The sequence below is a fragment of the Phoca vitulina genome, unplaced genomic scaffold (assembly GCF_004348235.1).
Source record: "Phoca vitulina isolate PV1807 unplaced genomic scaffold, GSC_HSeal_1.0 scaffold9, whole genome shotgun sequence".
In the NCBI taxonomy this organism is placed as follows: domain Eukaryota; kingdom Metazoa; phylum Chordata; class Mammalia; order Carnivora; family Phocidae; genus Phoca; species Phoca vitulina.
Genome location: NW_022589712.1, coordinates 10,030,274 through 10,055,994, shown reverse-complemented (window position 1 = coordinate 10,055,994; position 25,721 = coordinate 10,030,274). Strand labels below are relative to the sequence as shown.

Here is a 25,721-nt window from a genome sequence, read left to right as displayed (position 1 = left end):
TTCTAGCCATTAATATTTCTCAATTAGAAAATCACTTTCCCAGACCATAAACCTGTGGCAGTTAGCAGGTCTGACTTCATGGCTGTGCAGGATCCAAGGTCAATTTAATGCTCTGCTGTCGCTGTCTTGAAATTCTTATGCGTTTTTTTTAAGAGAGATTGAGAGAGATCGAGAGAGAGAGCCTGTGCATGTGCCAGTGGGGGGCGGGGAGGGGCAGAAGGAGAGGGAGAGAGAGAATCCTAAGTGACCCAGGGCTCGGCTCGGGGCTTGATCTCACAACCCTGAGATCGTGACCTGAGCCAAAATCAAGAGTCAGATGCTTAACCAACTTAGCCACCCAGGCGCCCCTCTTATGAAATTTTCTGTAAGATGCCCTATAGTTTCATTTTGCAGTGGGCCCCACAAATTATGTAGGCAATCCTGACCATTAGATAGAACCTTTGGCCTGTTTTTTTGAGTGCCTTGGATTAAAAAAGTAATTAACGATCCACTGGCTAGACCAGAGTGACTCAGTGAAGTGCTGGCATGCTTTTTATAAACAACAGCAACCAATAAGAAGACAACCCACTATATTTAGTGTCTGAGACGTCCGTGCTGATCTGATTCTGGTGGGAGGGGGAGTATTTATGTAGCACTTTGTAGTCTGAGTGCTTTAGAGACACCGGTTCATTCTGGGCCTAACCTGGGTCTATAAGAGATCCAGTTCTTATAAATTATTTATAGTTTCTACTGCTGAAGCCTGCCAGGACTTCTAATTTTGTGTAGGATGGACGCAATTGACTTCAATTCTTGACATTTGTATTTAGCCATGTGATTTTAATATTAGAACTGGAAAGAACCTTTTACAGTATATCCAGCTGCTGGGACCCACAAACCTGCCTAAGGGACATTGCTAAATCGGCCTTTAGGATTAAGGTTGCAGGTCCTCTCTCCTGAGAATCCAGTGTCCTTTCAACGGGGCAACACCAGGCTGTCACTTTACAACAGCGGGATACCACGCATACTGGGATCTTAACTTGGGACTGCTTGGAATAATTACAGGGAACACTGACTAGCTGATTGTAAGTGTGTGTGTGTGTGTGTATGTGTGTGTGTGTGTGTGTGTGTGTGGTTGTGAGCAGTGGGCCATTTTAGAAAGTGGAACATGAATAGAGAAAATGGGGAAACTCAATATATAAAACCGAAAGAAGTCTACCTGCTCTAGTTGAAAGGGAAGAAAAGGTGAATGACTGGGGGGAGGGACCTCCCAGCACCCAAGGAGCTCAGTCTGGAAACGCATCAGTTCTGTGTCACATCGAGGCTGCACCCAATGAAGAGAGGGAGGTCCCAGCATCAGGAACCACACAGGGGGTACAAGCAAAAGGCTCATGTGATCTTACTTGCTTTGGGTGGTCCTTCTAGCAACCATGTGGAGCACGCACTGATGGGGCACCCCAGGAAGGTTTTACGGTGGTTCATGAAAGAGCTGATAAGGGCATATGCACTGCGATGACCTTCAGAGACAGGGCAGAAGCCTAGAAAAGACAGCAGGAATACAGTGGGCAATCCTGTTGGCCAGCTGGACGTGAGGAATGCGTATAAGGGCAGAAAGGGATGCATTCTCTACCTTGGGCAACTAGATGCTTTGAGGGCGCCATTTGCTAAGATGAGGCTGGTGGTGAGGAGAGCAAACAGGGAAGCATAATGAATGTAGCTTTGGACCCACTAAAGGTGAGGTGTCTATGAGACAGGTAGGTAGGAATGCCTAGCGGGCAGTTGGAAAGATAGCAAGAGCTCAGTCAAGGTGAAAGTATCTGCGAAAAGTAAAGGAGCTTGGGATGAGTACCATCCAAACATACCCTCAGTGCCTTGTGCTCAACAGGAATGATTGGGTTACCTGCACCCAACTGTACCTTCCCAAACCTGGATGTTTGCACCAGATCATCAAACCTTGAACCAAAGGGACAAAGGGACTGTGGAATCCCAAGCACATGTCTTAGAATGCCAATCACACAAGCAGCTGGAGATGCAGATACTTGAGGGGGCTGAACATCTGTGCAGAGTGACAGCATGCTATGAGAATTTTGGAAAACCCTACAGAGGACTTCTGAGCATCAAATATCCCTTCGGCCCTTCTGAGTCTGGCTTTTCTTCTATATTGCAAAGTAGGGCAGCCAGGACTTGTCCCCAGGATAACTGGACTGAGCCACCAGAACCCCTGACTCTGAGGGTGCTGGGCAGGGAGGTGCCGCAGAGTCCCACTGTTTAGAAATGCAAAACTGGGGACAATTATGAATATTATAAATACGAATATCAGCCACGTGACTGAAGAAGGGTTGGAGGGGGAGCATGGGCCCCTCTCGCTCTCCTGTCCCACATCTGTCTACATCATCTTGTAGCACACAGGCATTAGCAGTACCCATAAGACACAGCGTGGACACGGTTATATTACCAGATGAGATGTTACATGGGAAAGCACCCTAAAATGTATAAAGCACGGTACATATTTGCTATCCTTTCCTTGCGCTGGTCTTATGTTTTAACACTACTCGTAATGAAGTTGGGTCTACAGTTTCAACTTAAGAAAAATGAAACGTCTCAGAAGCTTTGCAAAAAGGTTTCATTCCGGATAAATTTCTTTTTTAAGATTACTACTTTGAACATATCAGAGTTTGCTTTCCAAGGGAATCATCATCAACTCCATTGAGTCATTGTATCCTGCTCATCGACACAGCTCTGTGCCTGAGATGACATCATATCTTTGCTACAAGATCACAGAAGCGTGCTTACTCCAGAAAAGCATGCCCATCAGGAACACAGGTTTCCAACTGTATATGTATGTAGTCAAATTAAAAGGTTTTGAAGAGCCTTAGAATTGTTAGCTTTACGTGTGTAATATACCCACAAGATAACTCACTTCTGAAACCTTCATTTTGGGGATAAATTGACGAAGCCTTCAAAAAACACAGTAATGGGACGTGAAGGAACATGTGACTCGAGAGTGTGGAGAACGTGAGGAAAACAGCAGTGGGACATCAAAAATGGTTCTTGACCCAGACCCAGCATGGAGCAGCCAGGGCCTTGGCAGTTCAGCCTGGCTCCCAGCTTCACTCTCCTCACCTGTACTTGGGGACCTGTGCTGCCTATCTCCCAGGGCCAGTGTGGGGTAAGCGAATGCAAACAAGGACTAAAAACCAGAAAGCCCTACAGATGTTTAAGCCATCCCAATGTCAGGTGGTGTTGATATTGATTTCAAGGCCTGGAATTTCTAGAGAGGAATGGAGACATTTCTGAGGGGTGTTGGTTGATTGCATGAGCTTGTTTTTCAGACTCAGAGGATAATTGTTTTATTCTGTGAAGAATGAAGGGGAATTCCCAGACAGCATTCCTGGCCCTGCAGACCCACAGACAGTAGGGGGCCAAGGCTGGGAGGGGCCTGGGCAGGCTCAGAGAGTGGCTGCCAGGAAGTAAGACTCCCCAAGCACCCAGATACTGGCTTATTTCAGAGTTTCACGACACAGCAGGGACTACCCATGCCTCAAGACTGTTTTCTTGAGCATATACAAATTTGAACTTACATTACCAATCTTGTCATAATGAGCTAGATCTCTAATCCAGCAACTAAATTCCAGGAAGCTCAAAGAGTTTAACGGTGAGGCTCTCATTCTGAGTCTTCCGAGGGCAGGCGGGACAGCCAGAGCGGTGAAGGCAATGCCATTCTCCTGCCTCATTGGAACTGACACTTCCTAGGATGCCCCTTCAGGACCCCAAATTTAAGGAACTGTAGGATTTCTTTCCTTCTACCTCATAATGGGCTGATTCACTTTTTAAAGTCATCACATTTCTATTAACTTTCTTACATCTCCTTTCAAAAACTATTTATATTACAAACTAAGTCTTTCCCTGCCTTCTCCCCCATTTTTTTGGCAACTATTTCTCTTTGCTTCTCTAGAAAGACCTTTTTTTTTTCCCCTCTTCTCAAGTTTTGTTGTCATCTTTGTTTCTCACCAGCAGGTCTCCCTCATGGCACAGCTGCTCCCAAAGGCTTGCTTCTCCCCTGCATGCTTTCCCTCCTTCTAGAAGCAGAAAATTCCCCAAGCATTGGAAACCAGCCTTACAAATAGAAGTTAAACTGAGACAATTTAAGGAAATAAAAATGTGTACAGTTTGCCATTTGAGGAGTTGAAGGGACCTTAGTTTTGTGTTGTCAAGCCCCCTCCCTCGATGCCCAAAGAGACTCAGCACTGTGCCAGGTAATGGCAAAGCCAGAGGGGGGGGAGGGGGCGAGGTGTAGATGAGACCGTGGTAGGGGATGCTTTGATTCCACACCACCGCCCAAGGTGACGTTAAATTGCATTGTAAAGGTTACAGCAACTCTACATTTACTCATTGGTTTTACATGGAAAGTTTTAGTTTTTTAACAAATGGAGCTAAAAGCTGTAGAATCTTAATTCATAGGACATTGGCAAGGGCTCAATACTGGAAAAAATCCATATAGGTACTTATAAAACACAGAGTCATTTTGCATTTTATTTTACAGCTCAAAGGGACCTTGGGGCGTATCGAATTCACCTTTTTACACATGAAGGAATTGAGTCCCCGTGTAGAAGTGATATATGAATACTTTAAGGCCACAGAATTAGTTAATATGATATTACAGATAGAACTCATTTTCAGATAAGGAGCTAAGAAGTGTTGGGAAGGGGTAGGAAACCTTTCCTGATACACCCCTTTGCCCCCAAAGAACCCCCAAGCCCCACCGTCTCGATAGATTTGTCAAATCCATATGTCTCTGAAGGAGTTCCCACTTCTGATTTTCATCCTGCTGAGAATGAGGTCAGTTAATACATCGGCGCGCTTCCTGATTGAGGGTGGGCATTCCCAGACTTGAACTAGGCCTTCTCTGCATGCTGCAGAGGACAGATGCCCCGAGCCAGAAGAGACCCACAGGGCTTACCAACACAAGTGCCAGTCGTGGGATGGCAATGTTCCAGTCTTGTTCCCATTCCTGTGATCTGCCTGGGATTGCGGTGCCCAAGTACGTTGCTCCAGGAGGGAGGGGCCGGGCCCTCAGGCCCAGCGTGCACAGCGACCAGCACAGGAGGCAGGAACAGGTGGTGGTTAAGGGTTCGGGTTAACTCCTGGATTCCAGTGCCAACTTCTCCATCTGCACTTTCTCATCTGTAAAATGGGCATAATAGCATCAACCTCACCAGGTTGCCTGAGAAGTAAATGACAACATTCATGTGGAGTACTTAGCACAGTGCCTGGCAGGGACTCACGGAGATAAAAGTGGATAAAAGTGTGAGAAGGAGGAGGAGGTGAAGTGAGCCTGCCAGGCTGCTTTCCAGAAACAACCAATCCTGGGACACAGCAGCAAAGCTATTTTAACTTGGGTCTTACCAAAAGTTTAGAGCAGCATGAATTATTTAGTGTCTAAGAATTACATGAGAATCATAAAGGCCAGGTAACAATACGTACCACTCAAACAGTCATCATTTAAAAAAAAAAAAAAAAAAAGATACCTCATAGGGCAAGATTTTTCTAATTTGGGCGGTAAAAAAAAAAATCCCATTTCATACATTTAAAAACATTTAACTTAATTTAGAGGTAACAAATTAGGAGTTTTAAATTTCAGTTGCGTATTTACATCTATTTTTTTTCACATGAGTCTCAAGACACTCTTGGAGAAGGAAATGGGAATTATTATTTCCCTTCTCCTGACCAAGCTGAGATGCAGCCCATCCAGGGCCCAGGACCACTGTCTGGAAAATGCAGAATTTTCTGGTACCCTGCTGCCTGGACTGAGGGTATGATCTTTCTCTATCTCTGGATGCCACTCTTGAGGGCCTATATGAGAGCCCGACTTTTAGGAGATTTTAACTTCTTAACGTTTCAAACGTTGTATTCCTTTCTCTGGCAGCCTTCAAACACGACTTCTGCAAATTTTTTTCCCTTAATATTTCAGTGGAGGGGCACCTGGGTGGCTCAGTCGGTTAAGCGTCTGCCTTCGGCTCAGGTCAGGATCCCAGGGTTCTGGGATCGAGCCCCGCATCAGGCTCCCTGCTCAGCGGGGGGCCTGCTTCTCCCTCTCCCTCTGCCCCTGCTTGTGTTCCCTCTCTCATGGTCTCTCTCTGTCAAATAAAGTCTTTTAAAAAAATTTTTAAAAAAAATATTTAAGTGGATTGTCCTGTCCTTGTACAATTTTGATACTGCTCCTGTTTTCCTTGTGTTTAGGGTCTTTTTCATATTTCATTCCTCCCCCTAATCTTCGTTCAGTCAGGGGAGAGACACAGTCTCCGCTCAGAGCCTGCAGCTCCTGATGGGCAGCACCTCATCTCTCCTGGTGATTCCCTCGTCTGTAAAGTGTGGGCATAGCACCTACTCTGGGGCTGTCGTCAACGATAAATGACAAAGATGAAATAGTCATAATAATACGTAATGACGTAACAGGCAGCGGGCGAACGGTACCTTTAATCATCATTAATAATATCGTGCTCATTATTATTTTGAGTTTTGGGCTAACAAAATAAGACCGTAATTCCTTTTTTTCAAATTTTATTTTATTATGTTAGTCACCATACAATACATCATTAGTTTTTGATGTGGTGATCCACGATTCATTGTTTTCGTATAACACCCAGTGCTCCATGCAGTATGTGCCCTCCTTAATACCCATCACCGGGCTAACCCATCCCCCCACCCCTCTCCCCTCTAAAACCCTCAGTTTGTTTCTCAGAGTCCAGAGTCTCTCATGGTTCGTCTCGCCCTCCGATTTCCCCCCCTTCATTTTTCCCTTCCTTCTCCTAACATCCTCCATGCTTTTTGTTATGTTCCACAAATAAGTGAAACCATATGATAATTGACTTTCTCTGCTTGACTTACTTCACTTAGCATCATCTCCTCCAGTCCCATCCATGTTGATGTAAAAGTTGGGTGTTCATCCTTTCTGATGGCTGAGTAATAGTCCATTGTATATATGAACCACATCTTCTTTATCCATTCATCTGTTGAAGGGCATCTCGGCTCTTTCCACAGTTTGGCTATTGCGGATGTTGCTGCTATGAACACTGGGGTGCATATGGCCCTTCTTTTCACTACATCTGTGTCTTTGGGGTAAATACCCAGGAGTGCAATTGCTGGGTCATAAGGTAGCTCTATTTTTAATTTTTTAAGGCACCTCCCCACTTTTTTTCCAAAGTGGCTGTACCAACTTGCATTCCCACCAACAGTGTAAGAGGGTTCCCCTTTCTCCACAACCTCTCCAACATTTGTTGTTTCTTTCCCTGTCCATTTTTGCCATTCTAACTGATGTAAGGTGGTATCTCAATGTGGTTTTGATTTGAATTTCCCTGATGGCTAATGATGATGAACATTTTTTCATGTGTCTGTTAGCCATTTGTATGTCTTCTTCAGAGAAGTGTCTGTTCATGTCTTCTGCCCATTTTTTGACTTGATTATTTATTTTTTGGGTGTTGAGTTTGAGAAGTTCTTTATAGATCTTGGATACCAGCCCTTTATCTGTAGTGTCATTTGCAAATATCTCCCATTCTGTGGGTTGCCTCTTCGTTTTTGTTGACTATTTCCTTTGCTGTGCAGAAGCTTTTGATCTTGACAAAGTCCCAAAAGTTCATTTTTGCTTTTGTTTCACTTGCCTTTGGAGATGTATCTTGAAAGAAGTTGCTGTGGCCGATGTGAAAGAGGTTACTGCCTATGTTCTCCTCTAGGATTTTGATGGATTCCTGCCTCACATTGAGGTCTTTCATCCATTTTGAGTTTATCTTTGTGTGTGGTGTTAGAGAATGGTCGAGTTTCATTCTTCTGTATATAACTGTCCAATTTTCCCATCACCATTTATTGCATATTTTTTCCTGCTTTATCGAAGATTATTTGACCATAGAGGTGAGGGTCCATATCTGGGCTCTCTATTCTTTTCCATTGGTCTATGTGTCTGTTTTTGTGCCAATACCATGCTGTCTTGGTGATCACTGCGTAATTCCTTTTTCTAAAGTCCGTTCCCACTGGTCATTTTAATGGGACCTTCTTCCCCCACTTAGGATCTCAGGGCAGGTGACTTTTTGAAGTTGGTTGGCATCCTACACCATAGCGTCTGGGTCTCCCAGTGGCGTCCTCTGGAGCTTTTAATAAACCCACCCCTGCCTCCCCCTATTAGTGGGAGAGGCCAGAGGCCACTTCTCGCCATGAGCTGACTCACACTAACTGTCCAGTCGATGCTTTTAGCCTCTGGTCAACAGTTGCCACCCTTCAGCCTTCTCTGAGCACGTTCAAATTTCACGGACCCCTGCCTTTTCCTCGGGTTGGCTCACCCGAAATCTTCTTTCACCAGCATTTTCAGTGTCTGCACCTGGCAACCAGCGATCACTCGAAAACCTACCAAAAGCAATTAAAGGCGTCTCTTCCTTCGCTTGGTGCATGTGTGTTGAGTGTCTGCCAGGTTATTCAGGCAGCTAGAAATGGTTTTTCACTGCAAGCTCACCTGGGGAAGGAAGGGAGAATGAATCCACAGATCATAACAGGGCGGCATCAGGTTTATCAGCACCCAGCCCTGCCCCTGTGCCGTCCCCCTCCCGTCAGGCTCTGTTCCTGTGTGCAGCAAGGCTGAGCCCGGATCCACAACAGCACAGGGAATAGCTCCTGGTGCTTAAACTCTCCAGAAATGCAGCGGCGTAGGGACCACTCCCTTCTGGCAGGGTCCAAACTTCAGAATCAAGGGATGTGGCAGCAACTCCAAAGCGTTTTCTTAAAGACTCCCCCACCACACCTCCCACCCCCACCCGCACCCCGACCCCCAGGACAGGACACTACATTTAATTTTTCCCTCCAGGAAATACACAAACTGACCTCTAACGATCGCTGTTCGAAATGTCTCAGGTGGTGTGGATGCATGCAACTAGCTTTACCGGCTGTTGGGTTCCCCTCTCCTCCCCCAGATTTTCTCCCTCCCAGGCAATTCCTGCTTCGCTCAGGTCCACGGGGGCACGTCGTGTGCAGCTGTGGCCACTTCCTCTTGTCCCAGCTCCGCCTGTGCCCAACTCTTGTCTGCTCCTTTCCCGGGAAACTGAGTAACAGAAGCCTCCCCATTCAGAACAACCCCTGGTGCCCCCCCACCCCAGCTTCCTCCACTCCGAGTGAGGGCACATGTGTTCAGAGCAGAGCCATGCAAGACGGGGTGAGCACCCCTTGTCCTGCTTTTATCCTTGACCCGTAAAGGGAGGGTGTTGTACACTTGCCAACACTGCTGAGAGAGAACAGACTGAGTTAGAGGCTAAATTAGGTTTTCTCTGCGAGGAGTTCATTCCTTGAGTCTGCGGAATAGTTGGAGTCTGAAAATAAAGCACCCCATCAAATAAGATGAGGAGCACCTTGAAGCCGCGGAGTGTTGTTGTTGTTATTGTTGTTGCTCTCCTTCCTAGCGCTTGACACAGCACTGGGCACATGGAAAACACTTAGTAAAGGCAGTGTGCCTCTCATGGCCAGGAGTCCCGGAGGTAGACGGAGCAGGCTTCGTCCCAGCCTTGCTACTCGCTAACTGAGTGATGTTGGGCAACACGCGTGCTGGCATGGATGTCCTTTTGGTAGTATGAGGGTTTATTCAGTCATTTGACAAATATTTATTAAAGCTTAGAGTAGCGTTGGCAAACACAAATAAAAAATGAATGATTTTGGAGATAAGTGAGGGTAGAGCTGATAGGACCTGTTGAAGGCGGCACACGGCCATTTTCGCATCACTGGTGTATGGTTGGCAGTTGAATGTTGGGATGAAGAGAGACTTCCCAGTGGTAGAGAATCCATGGAGAGGAGAAGAGGCCCAGGCTGAGCCCCGGGTGCAGCCCACCGCCAGAAGTCAGGCAGAGAGGGAAACTGAGGAAGGGGATGGGAGGAGGGCACCAGGTAAGGCTGCCGAAAGACAGAGATGCCCACCGATGCTTTTAAGCTCATTTACCACCAGGGGTTCAGCAAACACAAAGAAGGACATGAAAAACATTCAACAAGAGAATTTCTTGGGGAGCCTACATTTCAGTGAGACTTTTGTAAGCCTACAGTAAGTTTTCAGTAGTAAGACAAGTTTCCAAATGGAAACTTGTTCTCAGCTCAAGACTGCCGGAGAGCCAGGCATTCACACCATTCCTGAGATGTCACTGGTTTCGCAGGAAGCCTCCCAGGTGCCATGAGCAGGGGTCTCATGCTCCTCACCTTCCCCAGCTGCTCTGCTCCCTCAGGAAGACCAGAGTCACAGTTGAGCTAAAATTTTCTAAGCTGAAAACAAAACAACCTCCTGCCCCCCTAGCCATGGTCTATAGGGGGCTGCAAAGACCCTTGTGCTTCGATGGGGCGTGTCCACGATGTTGGTTACACCTCCCAAGCCCTGGTGTCCTCTGTGCTGATAAACCACTTTCACTTGAGGAAGAGGCTCAGTCCACGACATATTTGGGATTTGGAGATCGGCTTTCACAGCTGGAATCAGAAGTTCCAACCTAACATGTCCTTTTGTGCCCCCAGTCTCCACTTCCCATTCCCATGTGGGATACTCATGGATCAAGAAAAAGAGGCTTCTCAAAATGACAGGCTCAAAGTCTTGGGAAAATCTGGTTGGTTCAGATTTTTTTCCTCTTTTTGCGCTTCTTTGTGTAGACCAGTGACTTGGGAGAAATGAGGTGGTTCGGCACAGGAGTGCCCTTTTCAAGAAGCAAGCTTGCAGGACACCTAAAATGGGAAACGAGTGACTTATGACAGGTGACCAGAAAGAAAGGGCACTCTGCCTTGCCTGGCTTTGGACTGGTTTACTTACACAGTCACACCTCCCATGGGCCTCTCTGTGTGTTTTTAAAGCATATCGGTATTTAAAAGATGAAAACTGGGTAGAAGATAAGCTTGGGAAAGACCCTGAGTAAAAAGCTAAGTCACCCCCCCCCACCCCGGTGTTTTTGGCCCCACGGGCGGCAGGCGGTCTGATCAGGGTGAGTGTGTTAGTAGGGCGCTCTGCATAGTCCTTCTGGATGGAAGATCAGCTGAGCAGTAGAGAAAAGAGAAGCACTTGGCCATGACTTGCAAGGGGAGGGACAAATCGCAATGGCATTACAGACTGTGAAATCCCCGCAGTGAGAAGACGTGGGTTTATGCACGGGCTTCCGGGGGAGACAGGGTAAGAGTGCCCAGTGCCGGCCCTTGGGTGTCCGCAGGGCACGAGGCCAGTGTATGCAGGGGGGCCTGGCCCCAGCGCCTGGCTCCGCTGCTCCTGAGCAGTCTCCCCTCTCTCTCGGACTCAGTTTGCTCCTCTAGAAAATAGGGCAACATCATTTTCCTCCTAGAAATGGCTGAAGGCCAGAGGTATTATTAAGGTATGCGACTTCTCTTGACAAACTACAAAACACTGTGTACTTTTAAAAATGCTCTCCCAGACATTATTTAACCCCATGACAAGTCTATAAGAGCATCTTCGTTTTACAGGTAACTTAGCTGAGAACTGCAGACTAAAAAACCCAGTTTGTTACATTGGACATGAAGATCACAGTTCAATTTTTAAAATATCGATTTTCCTACAACTATTGAAGTAGTGGAGACATTCCTTGGGAAACCATTGTTACGGGATGGGAGAACAAGGGATGATCCCTCTGTCCTGGCACCCCTGTGACCTCTGTCTATGACTACTCACACACTCACACACACACACACACACGCACGCATGCAAGACGAAAGACAGTTCTGTGAATCTCAGAGGCTTTGACAAAAGAGGGAAATCTTTACTTTTCTCATTGTAATGAGAATTTGAGTTCCCATTTCTTTAAGTTGCTGTTTGAGAAGAAGGTGTGTCCCTCATTTTTTCAAAACAGCTAAGTTCGTTGAAAGAATGATTCTGTTCTTGAAACGTCTTCATGTTAAGCATTTCTCTGAGTGGTGCATTTGGAAACACGCTAGGATGTGATTTTGTGATACAGTTTGACCATGGACAGCACAGGCCCGGACTACGTGGGGCCGCTGATACGTGGGTAGTCCTCCGTAGACAGCACAGTGCTGTGAACTTATTTTCTTTTCCTTATGATTTTCTTCATGACATTTTCTTTGCTCTAGCTTACTTTATTGCCAGAGTAGAGTATATAATACATATAATGTATAAACTGTGTGTTACTCGACTGTGTTCGTGATCGGCGAGGCTTCCAAGCGACAGATGGCTATCAGTAGTTACGTTTCGGGGGAGTCAAAGTTAGATGGGGTTTTCAGCTGTGGGGAGGTCGGCACCCCAGCCCCTGCACCCGTTCAAGGGTCAACTGTGTTGTCAGAGTATTGGGGAGCAGGGAGGGGCTCCCTCAAGTAAAAAAACATTCTATTAACTGATTTCCGTTTTTTTTTTTTCTGCCTCTCATTTCAGAACGGTTTGATCACCACTGTCCCTGGGTAGGCAACTGTGTGGGGAAAAGAAACTACAGATTTTTTTATATGTTTATTTTATCTCTGTCTTTTCTGACAGTCTTTATATTTGCATTCGTTATCACCCACGTCATTCTTCGTAAGTATGCTGGCGAAATCAGATTACGTATGTAACCATTTGCCTGCCTTTGGTTTTCTGATTTAATTTTGAGTTAATATTTTGATCATTTCGGGCTTTCTCTTTCTTCTCTTTTCCCTCTTCTTGTTCCTCTCCTCACTTCCAGCCTGCCCCCTTCGTGTACTCCCCTTTCTCCCTCCCTGTCATCCCTCCCTCTCTTTCCTCCCTCCCTGCCCTCCCTCTCTGTCACCCCCGCAACCTCCTTCTCTGCCCTTCTCCCTGCCTTCCACCCCCTTGTTCCTTCGACTCCCCATTTCTCATCCTTCCAGCCACAGCAGCCAGATCACCCCAGATCAGGCTCTCTTTCACTTGCCCCTGTTCCAACCTCAGTGACCTCAGTTTCTCTTTGGCTAAGGGATCCCCTGGAAGAATCATTCCCACATTTTGCACAAAGGATAATGTGCTGCAATGATAACCATCAAACAGTAGTTTTGTTTTGCTTTTAACATGATACTGGCTTATGTAAGAACAGTCACCATCTCTAGAAAACAATGTCTGGGGATAAAGACACACACACACACATTAAAGATATACAATCGAAAAGATTTCCAATCATCTGCTAAACATTAGTAAATCCCTGGCATATGAAGGAAGCAACTTTATTAAAAATGAGATTTGGACATTAAGGATTTTAACATGTATTTGCCTAAGCAAATGACATTTTTCATTTCCCATTCTGAAGGTCATAACTTTGAATTTCTTTTTTTCTCTTGGTTATCCACTTTCCAGCAACAGGGAATGATCAGAAGGAAGTGAATTGGCTTTGAACTATAAACTTACACCTTTAAATGTCCATTCCAGTGCCATTAGCAACATTAAAGCCCAGCAGGGCCTCTTGTCCACATTCTAGAAGCACAACCGCCCATTAGCAATTGCGGAGCTCCCTTCTGCAATGTTTCTGGCAGCATCTGAACACGGCCTCACTTTCTCCCCGTGAGGCAGCGCTGAAACCACAGATGATGTGCTAAGGCTGGAGTTACTCTCTGCCTCTCTTTTGGGGGGCTGGGGGGCCTGGGGCAAGGAGGCGGTATGGAGAATTTCCCATAGATATATTGGTCAAATTTAGATATTAAGTGGAATCTCCCAAATTTTCATGGCATTTTAAAACTTAGGTCCCTTCTTTTTGGCTGAAATCATGCCAACGTGACGCAAGCTTGGAATCTATGCTTGAAATTCAAACTCTGTGCGATCCCAAGAAGAAGATGACTGTTCGTTAGGGGCCCTTTCCACACTCCCCGTGGCCCTGCAGAGGCACCTCTTCCCTCTAATTTCAGAGTTGAAAAATGGCGAAAAAGCAGCCAGGGTCCCCTCTGCGTATTAATAGGCAAAAGAATCAGAAACGAGAAGAAATAAACACCGAGATTGCAGCACATTTAGGACATTAAAAAATAGTATTTAAACGTGACATTTTTAGATCATCTTTAGCAACTTCAGAATGCTTTCCTGTATGTATTATCGAAGTGTATTTGTGGCCTTGCCCCTGCATCCTGGACATCAAGGGCCGGTTTTGGCTTGCACATCTGCACACGTGAGCTCTGGGAACACACACACACACACACGCTCACTGTGAAGCCAGCCGCTGCCACCACAGTTGGATGATGTACACTTCACTTTTATCTCCCCTAAAATTTTACTCACCCCAGTTCCAGCAAAATCGAGTTTGCTGTAGTTTATGCTAATATATTGTTAATCTCATCTTCCACAAAGAAAAGCGTTCAGAATTTATCTGCTTGCAAATTACCCGAATATGTTGAACAAAAGCAAATAAGGATTTTCCTCTCCCCTTGTTCTGCAGCCCCCACAACCCCCACTAAACAACCCCCACCTACCCCTCTGACTTGGTTTGGCACTCAATGCTCTCAGGAAGGGCAGGTTTTTACATGGCTCCCGTGATCCCCTAAGATTCTGATAACATTGGCCAAAGCTGTTTGAGAGCAGCCGGAGAACTGTCACCTGAGTTCTCCCTGCCAGGTAACAGGCTCCAGGGAGGTTGGGGGGCCATGACAGGAAGGGGGGCCGGGGCAGAATCCTGTTGTAGCAAAGATTCTGAGGAACCTGACAGCTGGAACTCCTTATCAAGAATGGAAAGTTTGGGAAAGCGAACCAGTTTAGGTTCAGTAGGGAAAAAGAAGTCATTTCTTTTAGTGTCCTCATTTTGCCTCAAGAGTGTGTTTGCTCTGAGATCTGCCCCAGCCCACTTGCTGGTTTTGCCCCCTGACCTAGCAGAGGAGGAAGAGAAAGCCTTAAGCTTCCCTTATTCATTTTCCCACCCTTTGGCATCCTAGTGCCGGGCATATCCTTGTGCCTCAATGGTGGCCAGTGGGGGAGACAGCACAGAGGGAATGGGACCTTGAGGACAAATGCTCAGCCTTTACATGGCCGGACCCGGTTCCCACTTACACAGAAGGGTCCGGGACCCTGCTTCTAACTGCCCTGTCTGGCCACAGCAGCCCAGAACGCCGAATCCATCCCCCCTGTTCCTCCCGTTGCTGCTCCAGGCCAGATTACATCCCCCAAACACACAGCTTCACACCGCACGGCAGGAACCCCCCAGGATGGGAGCACCAGCATTCCCTCCACATGGGCTTTTATGTTTAAAAACCATGATGTCAACACATAAAAGAAAAATTGCTTCTTGTCAGATGCATCTTTACTCAAGCCCCTAAAGAATTTTTTTTTTTTTTTTGCACAAACAATTCGCTCCTAAAGTAGTGAGTAATAAACTCCAACTTTATGAGTTTGTTTACTCTGGGTGCAGATAAATACGTCTTTTATACGTAGCCTAGTTTATAGGATGTCCTAGGTCAACAGTTAACAAACTTTGGAAAAACAGTCTTTCATAAGCGAAGAGGAAAAAATAGCATACAGTATTCTGTTTTCCTATTAAAATGAGGAAAACAAAGGAGTAATCAGAACTATAATTTATGGGAAAGTATGTAGACATCCATCTGCTTTTATTGAAAAAATATCCTGCAGATGTTGGGTCTAATTATGAATCTGCCATTTTCTTGTTGAATAACTTTAGTGGAATCTCAATCCCTGATCAGCAAACTGGGAGCCGTAGCACAACAAAATATAATTATTTAATTGATCTTTAGACACCTATTATTCTTATGTAGATGAGGGAGCTTTCAGCATGAGGGCTGTTTCTCTGGAGGTGAATGTTTGAATACTAACTTTTGGTTTCATTCCCACAGGTTCACAACAGACAGGATTCCTAAACGCACTTAAGGACAGTCCTGCAAGATATCCTTTGGGGTTGCCCTGTTTTCCACAATGCTAACGTGTTAAGTATTGGACTGACCTTCTACTCAACTACCCCTTCCTCCGTGCCTTGGCTTTTCTTCTCCGAAATCATATTCTCCCTTCATTCCATCCAAAAAACCCCCTATGTTTATGCGCATGAGTAGTAATGTCTGAATGCTTGAACCTGGACGTGACTCGTTTAGCCATATTTAAGTTGAAGTGCTCTTTAGCTAGAAAGCCAAGTGTGAATTCTTGTTCACCCTAGAAACCTGCATTGATCCGTGTTAAATCAGATTGGTTTGGGGAGAAGGAGGGCTTGCAAGGTCCAGTGGACTTCATTTTGATGAGCAGGTGGTCCCTACAGAGTATTTATCTTTGCCCCAGTGTGGGTGGCCTTATCACTGTGAGGTCTCCTGATGGGAATCATCTGACCCCCTCTGTAGATTCCTTCTGGGAGTGCCATTAGGCACACCTTCAGGCAGTCCAGATAACCTGTATTATTTCCAGGAACAGAATACCTTTTCATGATCTTCAATGGACTAACTTAACAATGGTCAATCTCAAATTCTTTGGATTAATCCCATCCTGCCAAACAGTTTATATGGGCATGTGCCATAGAATTTTGAACTTCTTGAAAGAAAAATGTTCACCCATGATGTGCTTGAATGGGCTCCCCACCTCAGCTGTCCCCCTAGGTTTCACGTTCATTAGCGTAGGGTGGGCCCACTGGACCCACTGACCCGGCTCCATCTGGGACCGGCTCTCTTTCTTCTTCATATAACCAAGTAGGCTGGACTAGAACTTCTCATTACTCCCGAAAGCTTCATCTTGTGGTAGAGAATTCTTAAACAATGAATGAAGAACTTTGCTAAGATATACATATCATTTACATCATTTAGTTATAAAGATAAGCCGGCTCGTGTCCCTAGGAGCGTGTGTGTGTGTGTGTGTGTGTGTGTGTGTGTGGTGTTATTAAGATATTTGAAAACAAATGTGGTCCTGTATATATTTTCGTTCTATAAAGTATCTCCATTTTGGTGCTTCTGTGTTTATAGCACAGAATGTTGGTCGAAAGTACAGATTCTTTAGTCAACTGATCTCCTAAAAAGGGGAGAGGGACATATGGAAGATACACAGAGGGGACTTGAAGAATATATTTTACAGGGATGTCCTATCTTCTATGAAGGAATCTAGGAGGCAAGAGTTGGCTAGAAGTTATCCAGAAGGAAAGGTGGTCCTGAGAACGAAATTGTCAATGTCCTTGGCTGCTAAGAACAGGTCCCATGGGAAGTGCCATTCTTCATCCCTCTCCCCAGTGCTGTCAGCACTGACACCCTCCGCCATCATTTCCTCTGTGCCCTTCTATTTTCAGGACATGTTGCTTGGGCACATCTTACAGTCAAGCCTTGTCATTTCTTCCCAGAAGAAGAGGCTTGTCTGTCTTTCAGGAAATTGGTTACATCATGAAAACATGCTGGTCATGGGAAGTTTTATAAATGCACATTAGAACCGGAACTGAGGTCTGGGCTGCGAGCTGGCATGCTTTCTGAAGCCTCAGGAGGGTTGCAGCCTAAGCCACCACCCCTCCTCTGTCCCTGGCACCTGTGACTTCCCAGACAGCGTATGTCTGTACAGGACGCCCATGGAGCTTTTCGGACAATGGACGGGCATCCGTGACAGGGACTCCTCTCCGTGGGGAGGGGAGGCGAAAGCCTGACCTGAGACCTGGGGGATCTCAGCGGCTCCATTCCCTGGGGACAGCAGGCTCCCCCCCTGTTCCCTGGGGCTCACGTCCGTGCCACCTGTGGGCACAGCACTCCTTGTGCATGGGTCTTCCGGGTATCTATCCCAGACCTCCCAACTCATGGATCTTACCGGATCACAAGGAAGGACCAGGTAGTGAGTTCTGGATTCCTGCTTACCCTCACAATTTTAGGAGGTCTGAAGTCATTTCTTTCAACCCTTTTGTGTCTCAAGTTTTTGACCTGCAAGAGTCAGCCATTCCGTACTTGACATGCTAGGGTGACAAAGTCAATTATATGGAATATAAGTGAGAACATCCAGCACCAAAGCATCGTTTACGTGCATGACAAGAGTGATTTTGAAGAAGGTTCTTTTTGTGGCAAGATGTGCAACGGACGGTCTCTGCCAGAACATTCTCTTCGAGCACACACGTCTGCTCATTCTCATGATTTGGCTGTGCTCATGGTGTGTATAATCAAGAGCATTGTGTTCCCCAGGAAGGGGAACAGACCAATGTTGCTGGTAGAATGAGCGGCCTGCTGACTTTGCTGGAGAAACCGTTCAGGTGGAAAGGAGAGGAGAGAGAGAAATGCTCTTACCAGGTTCCGAGCAATTTATAGCTTATTTTCCCTTGAAATAGCATTCTCAGGTAGAGGTAAAGAGTCTTTGCTATGGCCCAGATTTGAAAACGCACAAGAATCTCAGCCACTGGCTTTCCAAATGGTGTTGCCGTAGGTAGGTGCTGAGGTTTGTTCTCTTTGTGGGTGTCACCCAGGCATGTCCTCCACGCTGAGGAGCTTGGCAGCCACATGACCCCGTCAGAGCCAGTGGCGACCACAGCCCGCTCTGTAAGTGCATGAGGCCAGCATGCGCCTGGCTGTATTTTGGAGGCTTCAAGCAACATAAATTCATTGCCGTGCAGTTCTATAGGTCGGAAGTCCAGCAGGCTTGGCTCATTTCTGCTCTGGGACCCACAGCGCTGAAATCAACATATCACCAGCCTAGACTCTTATCCAGAAGCTCCAGGGAGAACCCTCTCTTGGGCTCATTTGGGGGGTTGACCATGTCCGTGGGATGTAGGACGAAGGCCCCTTTCTTTGTTCCGTTCCCTGACTCGTGACTTCCTTGCTCTTCAGAGCGAGCAACAGGGGGTCAGGTCCCTCCCACACTTTGAAGCTCTCCTGCCTCTCTCCCGCCCATCTCTCTGACCTCAGCCAGAAAGGCTCGCTGCTTTTGAAGAGTGGCCGCAACCTGAAAATTCAGGATAATCTGCCCATCTTAAGGTCTTGACCTTCAGTCTGCAACTCCCTTTTGCCATGTAGGTAATGGAGTCACAGCTGCCAAGGATTAGGACATCTTTGGGGAGGCTACCGTCCTGTCAGCCCCACAGGCCTTTGGGGAGGAAGTACCCTGGAATCAGGCACTTAAGTGCAGGTGGATTTGAGAGGATTTCTTTCTGGACCCATCCATGAAGCTCTGTAGTGGTCCGGCTCGCTTCTGAGTCTATGTCTGCCCTCCCTTCCTTTGCTGCCCTTTGTGTCACTCTAGGAGAGAGAGGGTGGGAGACAAAAGTTGTGATGGGTTAGAATCTATGTATACACACATATGTGTGGTGTGCGTGTGTGTCTACGTGGGTATCCTCTCCTGAGGCCGGATTTTGTGGCACCTCTTGATCCACTGTAAAAAGGTGACCTAGAGCTGAAGCCAGAACATCCCAGGGCAGCTACCACAGCTGACGTAAAGACTGTCTGATGTTTTCCCAGAGAAAATCGGGGACCAAGAGCAGGACCCCGGGGGAATGTGAGGGCACAACAGGCCAGTGGGGAAGAGACAGGCAGGGAGATGACAGGAGCCACCTTAGCAGCTGTCCCAACCTGCATCTTCTTTACTCTTTCTGGAAGCAGTGGAGAAGTTCGGGAACATCAGACTTACCCATACCAAAAAGTGAGGTGCTGGGTTTTTTAATTACAAAGAACATAAACTGTTGGATGTGCCACTGAACACCCCCCCCCCCCAATCGGTACGACTTACCTACAGGCTCTTTGTGCTGACGGAGTCTTCTCTGTTTTAAATACTTGCTTTGGAGAAGAATCCCTCCTTCTATCCAGTGAATCTGTTAAGAAGTGCTGAGGTCTGATGATTTATCATGAATTGGTATTCCAGGAGAGAAAGTATGCCTTAGGTTCTATGTGGTTGTGATGTGTTTTTGAAAAAATATTAAGTTCTGGTTATGAGTGATAATATATGTGTGGTAAGTCAGGCTGGATCCTATTCAGATACCTGTTCAGTATTTCTGGCTCCTGCCTTTCCTGTGGACACCTGTGTGGCTTTGGAAGTGGCGTGGGGACAGCCAGGCCGTGCGGGTGAGGGGCCGTTTTCAGCTCACAGAGAAAGGTGTGCTCACCACTGGGGCAGCTCGGAAACAGCGTGGCCTGGGGCAGCAGTGACCAGGGGTGGTCACAGGGACCAGGGGTGGTCCGAAAGACAGTGGGTCGTGCCTGCCGGTGTGGGAGGAGGTTCTAGCCTCAGATCATGTTCGTACCTCCAAGCTCCCTTCCATCGCTGAGGCCCTGGGAGTTTGGGAGTCTCTTAGGGGGTGGTCGATTTCTGATGGATGGGACGGATCTGTGACATTTCACACTCATGGAAACTTCCCTGGCTGCTGGCCCTGCTGCCCCAGCTTGTCCTCTCCAGCCCTGCAGTCTGCATAGAGCGAGAGTCTGTCCTGCACCAAATTCTTAAAACAAGAGGTTTTCTGGGGAGTTGCCTGAGCACAGGACCGGAGTCCCGTGTGGCTCTGCACGCGACCCGGCCGAGTGTTCTCGGGCAAGAAAATAACTCAAATTTAAAATTTTTCAGTGGCCTCCAATCTGATCTCCTGACCATGACATCAGAATATCCTGATGAGAAATCACGGCACGGGCAAAGGTTTTTCTCTCAGTGGATTTACTTCAAAAGATCTAACCAAGAGCCATGTCGCTGATGAAATGAGAGAAATGAGAAACACAGGGCTAATTAACAACGAACCGAGACACCTTATCAGAGATACTGACACGAATGAGGGAAACACCGACCCCCCGAAGCTTTTGACCGGGCCCACGTGACAGCAGCAAGCCCCAAGGAGAAAGGAATCCCCCGCTCCCTTAGTAAGTGCCGTGGACCGGATGGCGTCTAGTTTGAGTGCGACAGAGCCCTGGGCGGAGGAGGAGGAGGAAGAGGAGGACGGGGAGGGCAGAGGCCCCTCCCCAGCCCGCACCGCGGCCCGGCCCCATGGGGAGACAGGGCATCGATGCCGATGCCACCGTGGCCTCAGAGCCCCTGCCCTCCCTCTGACTCCCTCCCTACCTCCCAGTGCCTGCTACTGTGGCCTGGAGCCGTTTCCTCCCTCTCATCTCGGCATCAGAGAAGGAGAGGCAGTGGTAGCTGGGTGCTCTGAACCCCTGGCCTTCTCGAGGGAGAGATGAAAGGAGAGTATTCTCTACAAAGGATGGCACTGTGCCTTCCGTCCCCACAGTCAGGCAGGCTCCAGCGGCGGAGGTCCACTTGGCATCTGTTTCTTTCAAGATCATTTGACTGAACACCTACTATGTGCAAAATCTGCCAGGGTTAAAGCAGAGAAGTATCCACCACCCCCCACCCCCCCACCAGAACTTCGAAACACGTTCTACCAAAGAAGGCCGAGCAGCGAGGGTGGGCAGGGTGAATCATTCTTCAACTCGGCGCGCATCTGTTGAAGCCAAGATCTGGTGGATGACACTGATTTCTAAAAAGCAGAATGAGTCTTAAGTGGCATCAGAAATCATAGAGGGCTTGAGGTGGGGGGGGGGTCCAGAAGGGTATCATGCAGGGAAATCAGGAAAGCCTTTGGCGGGTGATGTTTGCACAGGGCTTGGAAAGATGAGGGAAGTGCTAGCAGCGGACATGGAGGGGAAAGGTCCCAAGCAGGGCCGAGAGCCTGAGCAAAGCCTGGGCGAACACAGCATGTGTCAGGGAAGAGCAGATCACCTGCAGGGCCAGACCTGGGTTTGTGTTCATTCATTCCCTCAGCAAGGTTTACGGGGTGCTCCCAGTGAGCGGGCCCTCTGTCCTAATGGTGTAAGCACACAGATGCACTTAGGATGCGCGGTGGGCGTAGCGGAAGGGAGCTGTGATAGCTAAGCCCCAGTTGCAGGGTGGGGGTCAGGAGCGACTGCTCCCAGGAAGACAAGGGCCCCGACAGCATTGTATAGCCGTGAAGGCGTGGGACCGCCCTCCTCCCCTGGACTCTGGGAAACCAGCTTAAATTTTTGGCAGGTGAATGACTTCATCAGAGCTGGGTTTTGTTGTTGTGTTCTTAAGAATACTCATCTTGCAGCAGGGAACACAAGGAGGGAGGAAGGAGATGGCTGGAGGGGAAAGGCCCCCAAAAGTGAAATGAGTGACGAGGGGCCAGCTCAACTGGCAGCTGGACAATCAGATCAGCTCTGCTGGGAGGGGACAGGAGCGGGGGTCAGAGCCAGTCCTGAGGGTTCAGCCCTGGGTGTCCAGGGGAAAGAGAGCACAGCAGAAAAGGGAGACAGCCAGCACTGGTTTCGGGAGAAACGAGTCCTATTAGAAGTCTGTTTACAAGCAGAACCTAAGAGATGACCCCCCGGGAACCGCCACGTGAGGCTAGTCATTCCAGGATCCTCTGTAGTTCCTTGCATGAAATATGGGAAGAGGAAGAAGTCATGAGCCTGCGGTGACAATGCTCCAGCCTCGTAGGAAATGGGACCCAGCACACAGTGCCCCGGGAGCCACGTGGCCACGCCTCGGGCTCACCGGCTTCCGGGTTCTGCGAGGTGGAACCCCCCAGGGACAGGACCCCAGGGCGGGCGGCGTCATTTGAGGAGGAGCCGGAGAGGGGAAGAAGCCCTGTGATCAACAATCGGTGCAATGAAACGGCATTAACATCCAATTAAAAGGATTACAGTCATTTTTAATCATGACTTATTGTTCGGCACTCCCAAACGAAGAGTTTTCAGTGGTTGGTAAATCAAATGGTAATTGATTCTATGTGGGTGGAGGCTTTTGACAGAAAGCCTTTTTATCCCCAATTTGCATTCATTTCGAGGCACCCACTGTCTGAAACGCACCGATGGCCTAATGGGCATGGTTCTGTTTTAATGGAATCTGGTAGAAGGCTTGGAGTTGGCTCAGTGCCCTCAGGAAGGAGGGACACCGTACTGCCCATTGCAAAATTAATGAAGGCAGCGTAGGCCTTTGTAAACTCGGCTTTCAGGATGGGCCCTTCTGTCCCAATATCTGTGGATCCTCAGAGGGACCCCAGAAAATAGGTAGGACAGGTGTCTTTAGGTCTTTAGGTCCCTTACAGCTGGGCCTGCACTGAAGGGTCACATGACCCCAATTTCTGCTCAGCAGTGTTGCCAGAACTAGAGTCTGGATCTCCCCACCACCAGCCCCTCACTCCACGCAGGGAGTGGAGATGCTTTTCCAGTGCCCCTGACAGTCTGACTGGGGGAGTCCCGCGAAGAATAAGCATCAGGTTACATCTCACGAGGTCACAAAGCAGGGGAGGATGGTGTTGGGTTTCTTAAATCACCCAAGTACGACAAGAACATACTCTGACTGTAAAAGATTTCAAAGAGTCAGAAACCTAAGAGTTAAAAAAAGGAGCACTGCTCTTGACGGTTCACAGGAATCCTTGTCAGGTTTTGTGGGTCTTTCCAGATGGTATTCCAGGAGTCCATACACATACCAATATACCGTGGCAGGGAAAGTTTCTACCGAAAAGGGATCATACTCTTTGCATTGCTCAACAGTTTGGTTTTTAAATATTTCCTGGAGATACCTTCCATGTCAACATATGGATCTACCTCATTTTTTTCAACTGCTTTATAGAATTTCAGAATGCAGATGAACCATAGTGTATGCTTCTGTTGATGCGTATTTAGATTTCTTAATTTTTTTTTTTTTACTGCTTAAAAAATGAGGCAGTGGATGTTCTTGCCTGTATCTCTTTGTGCACAAGTGTTAGTGTTTCTCCAGGACTGATAATAGCCACCTTGTGCTGATTTTCCTGTTTGTTGACTTTTTTTTCATTACCACAATGTGCTAGTCCATACTCTGTCCATTTTGTATTGGGGTGTTTGTTCTTTTCCTATTAACATATTCTTTATTCTCAATAATAACTATTTAATATCTCTTGCCAATATTTTTCTCCCAACCTGTCACTTACCTTTTAACTCTACTTTTTCAATACAAAAAAAAAAAAAAAAATGCTTAACTTTTTAATGAAATCAGTCTATAAATCTTATAATCATGACTCCTAGATTTTGTGCCTTATATCCATACCCCCAAAATTGTAGGAATATTTCCTTTATTTTCCTCTAATACTTTAAGATTTTATTTTTTCAGTCTGCCAAAAGTAATTTCTCTGTAATCTAAGTGTGTGTGTGTGCTAAAGTTCTCACTATTTTTCCCGATGTTTAGTGAAGTGTCCCAGTACTGTTCACTATTCTGTTCTGGCCGTTCTCAAACTTTTTGGTCTCAGGACTCTTTTTCACTCTTAAAAATTATTGAGGCCCCAAAGAGCTGTTGTTTATGTAGATTATATTTATTTCTAGAGGTCACATTGAAACTATGGCTGAGAAATTTTTAAAACACAAAATGCACCAGCACTCATCCTAGTCTGATGAGAGTAAGGACATGAGTCTTGCATCCTGCAGCCTCCAGAGGAAACCCCGAAAGAGAGAATAGCATCGAAACTGATAAATAATGTTTTGGCATCAGTAGGAAAATAGTCCTGACCTGGGGTTTCCCTGAAAGGATCTTGGGGACCCTAAGGGTGGCACGGGCCACACTTTGAGAACCACTAATGTATTCTTTCACCACCAATTTGAAGTGCCTTCTGTACTCCCACATGCCCACAGGTCTCTCTCAGACTCTGGGCTGGTGCTGTTCACACCTCGTTTTGTTTACTGAAAGTCTCCTCCCATCCCCCAACCTGCAGTTTTTTTCTTTTCAAGTTTTCTTACCCGTTCTTGCACATTTTCTCTTCCTGATGAGTTTTAGAGTCAGTTTGTCTGATTCCTCTTTTAAAACTCCACTTGGAATTTTGACGGGAATTACAGTGACTTCATAGATTAGTTTGGGAGAATGTGCACCTTTATTTCCTGGTATTAAAGAATGTAGGACAGAAGGATTTCAGAGACTGAAAGATGATGGTCACATGATCCAGAGTGAAGGGTCTCCATGACTTCCCAAAGTGTCTGTCACGCGAATCACTGAGACGTGAAGAGTCCCCACCCCAGACACAGCAATGGTGCTCGGGTGATGGGGGCATGAGCTGTATTTTCCCATCTCTAAGGATTATAAGGTCATCCAATGGATGAGGAAAATATGCTGACAAATTCCTGAACCTAAATATCTGCAAGCATTAAATGCTGATGTAGACCCTGAATCTAGAGAAGAAAGGGAAATATCACTCATGTCCGCTCTTCCATTGAAACTCTTCCTGTAAGGGTGCCCCACTGATTTTACTGTAATTTTTAAGGGAGAAAAAGAAGAGATTATTAAGAACATTCATTTCTTACATTTTAAACATCAGAACCCAGGACAGAGACCTGAAGCAGATTAAAATTCATGAGGTCTCTGGCTGCAGAGAAGTGCCCCTCAACACCATATGCCGCCCAGAGCCTCGTGTGCTCAGTGCTCAGGAAGGAAAGGGCCCCGGGCAGAGCCTGGACTTGGCATTCCCCAGCCATTCTGGAATCCAGGGGATTTGGGTCAGTGAGGAAACACACATGAAATACAGACTTTTTAAACTATTACCTGGATTTGGCGCTTGGCAGAAAACACCATCACCAGCCTGATCGTTGGAGAATGGAAAGATGGCTGGTGACATACTAAGAAAGACAAAGACTGTGGGACTGATGGGTCAGGTTCCGTATCGCAGGGGGCCTTGCTGCTGTAAGTGACAGCCAGTCCTGTGAAATGCCATCGCATGGGGCCTTGGGAAGGGTTCTTTCTGTCCTAGAAGTCTAGAGACCAAGTTCTAGTCCTGTTCTATCATGAACTGCTGTGTGAGCTTTTAAAAGTGGCTTGACCCCTCTGGGCCTCAGCTTCCTACCTGTAAAATTAAGGGATTAAAATAAATCAGGACCTCTTAACTTGAGGTCCATGTGTATCTGTGGAGAGGTACCAGGGG

General features: G+C 47.0%; 1 protein-coding gene across 2 annotated transcripts in view; it reads left to right on the top strand.

The window, feature by feature from the left end:
• The window catches only part of ZDHHC14 (zinc finger DHHC-type palmitoyltransferase 14), a 267,133-nt gene that overhangs the window by 217,556 nt on the left and 23,856 nt on the right, over window positions 1-25,721 (top strand). The window contains exons 4-5 of one of the 2 annotated variants that reach the window (XM_032407578.1): window positions 12,368-12,505; window positions 15,742-15,790. In XM_032407578.1, the coding sequence (XP_032263469.1) occupies window positions 12,368-12,505; window positions 15,742-15,790 (187 nt within the window). The remainder of the gene's footprint in view (window positions 1-12,367; window positions 12,506-15,741; window positions 15,791-25,721) is intronic. The other variant, XM_032407580.1, reaches the window with a different exon arrangement.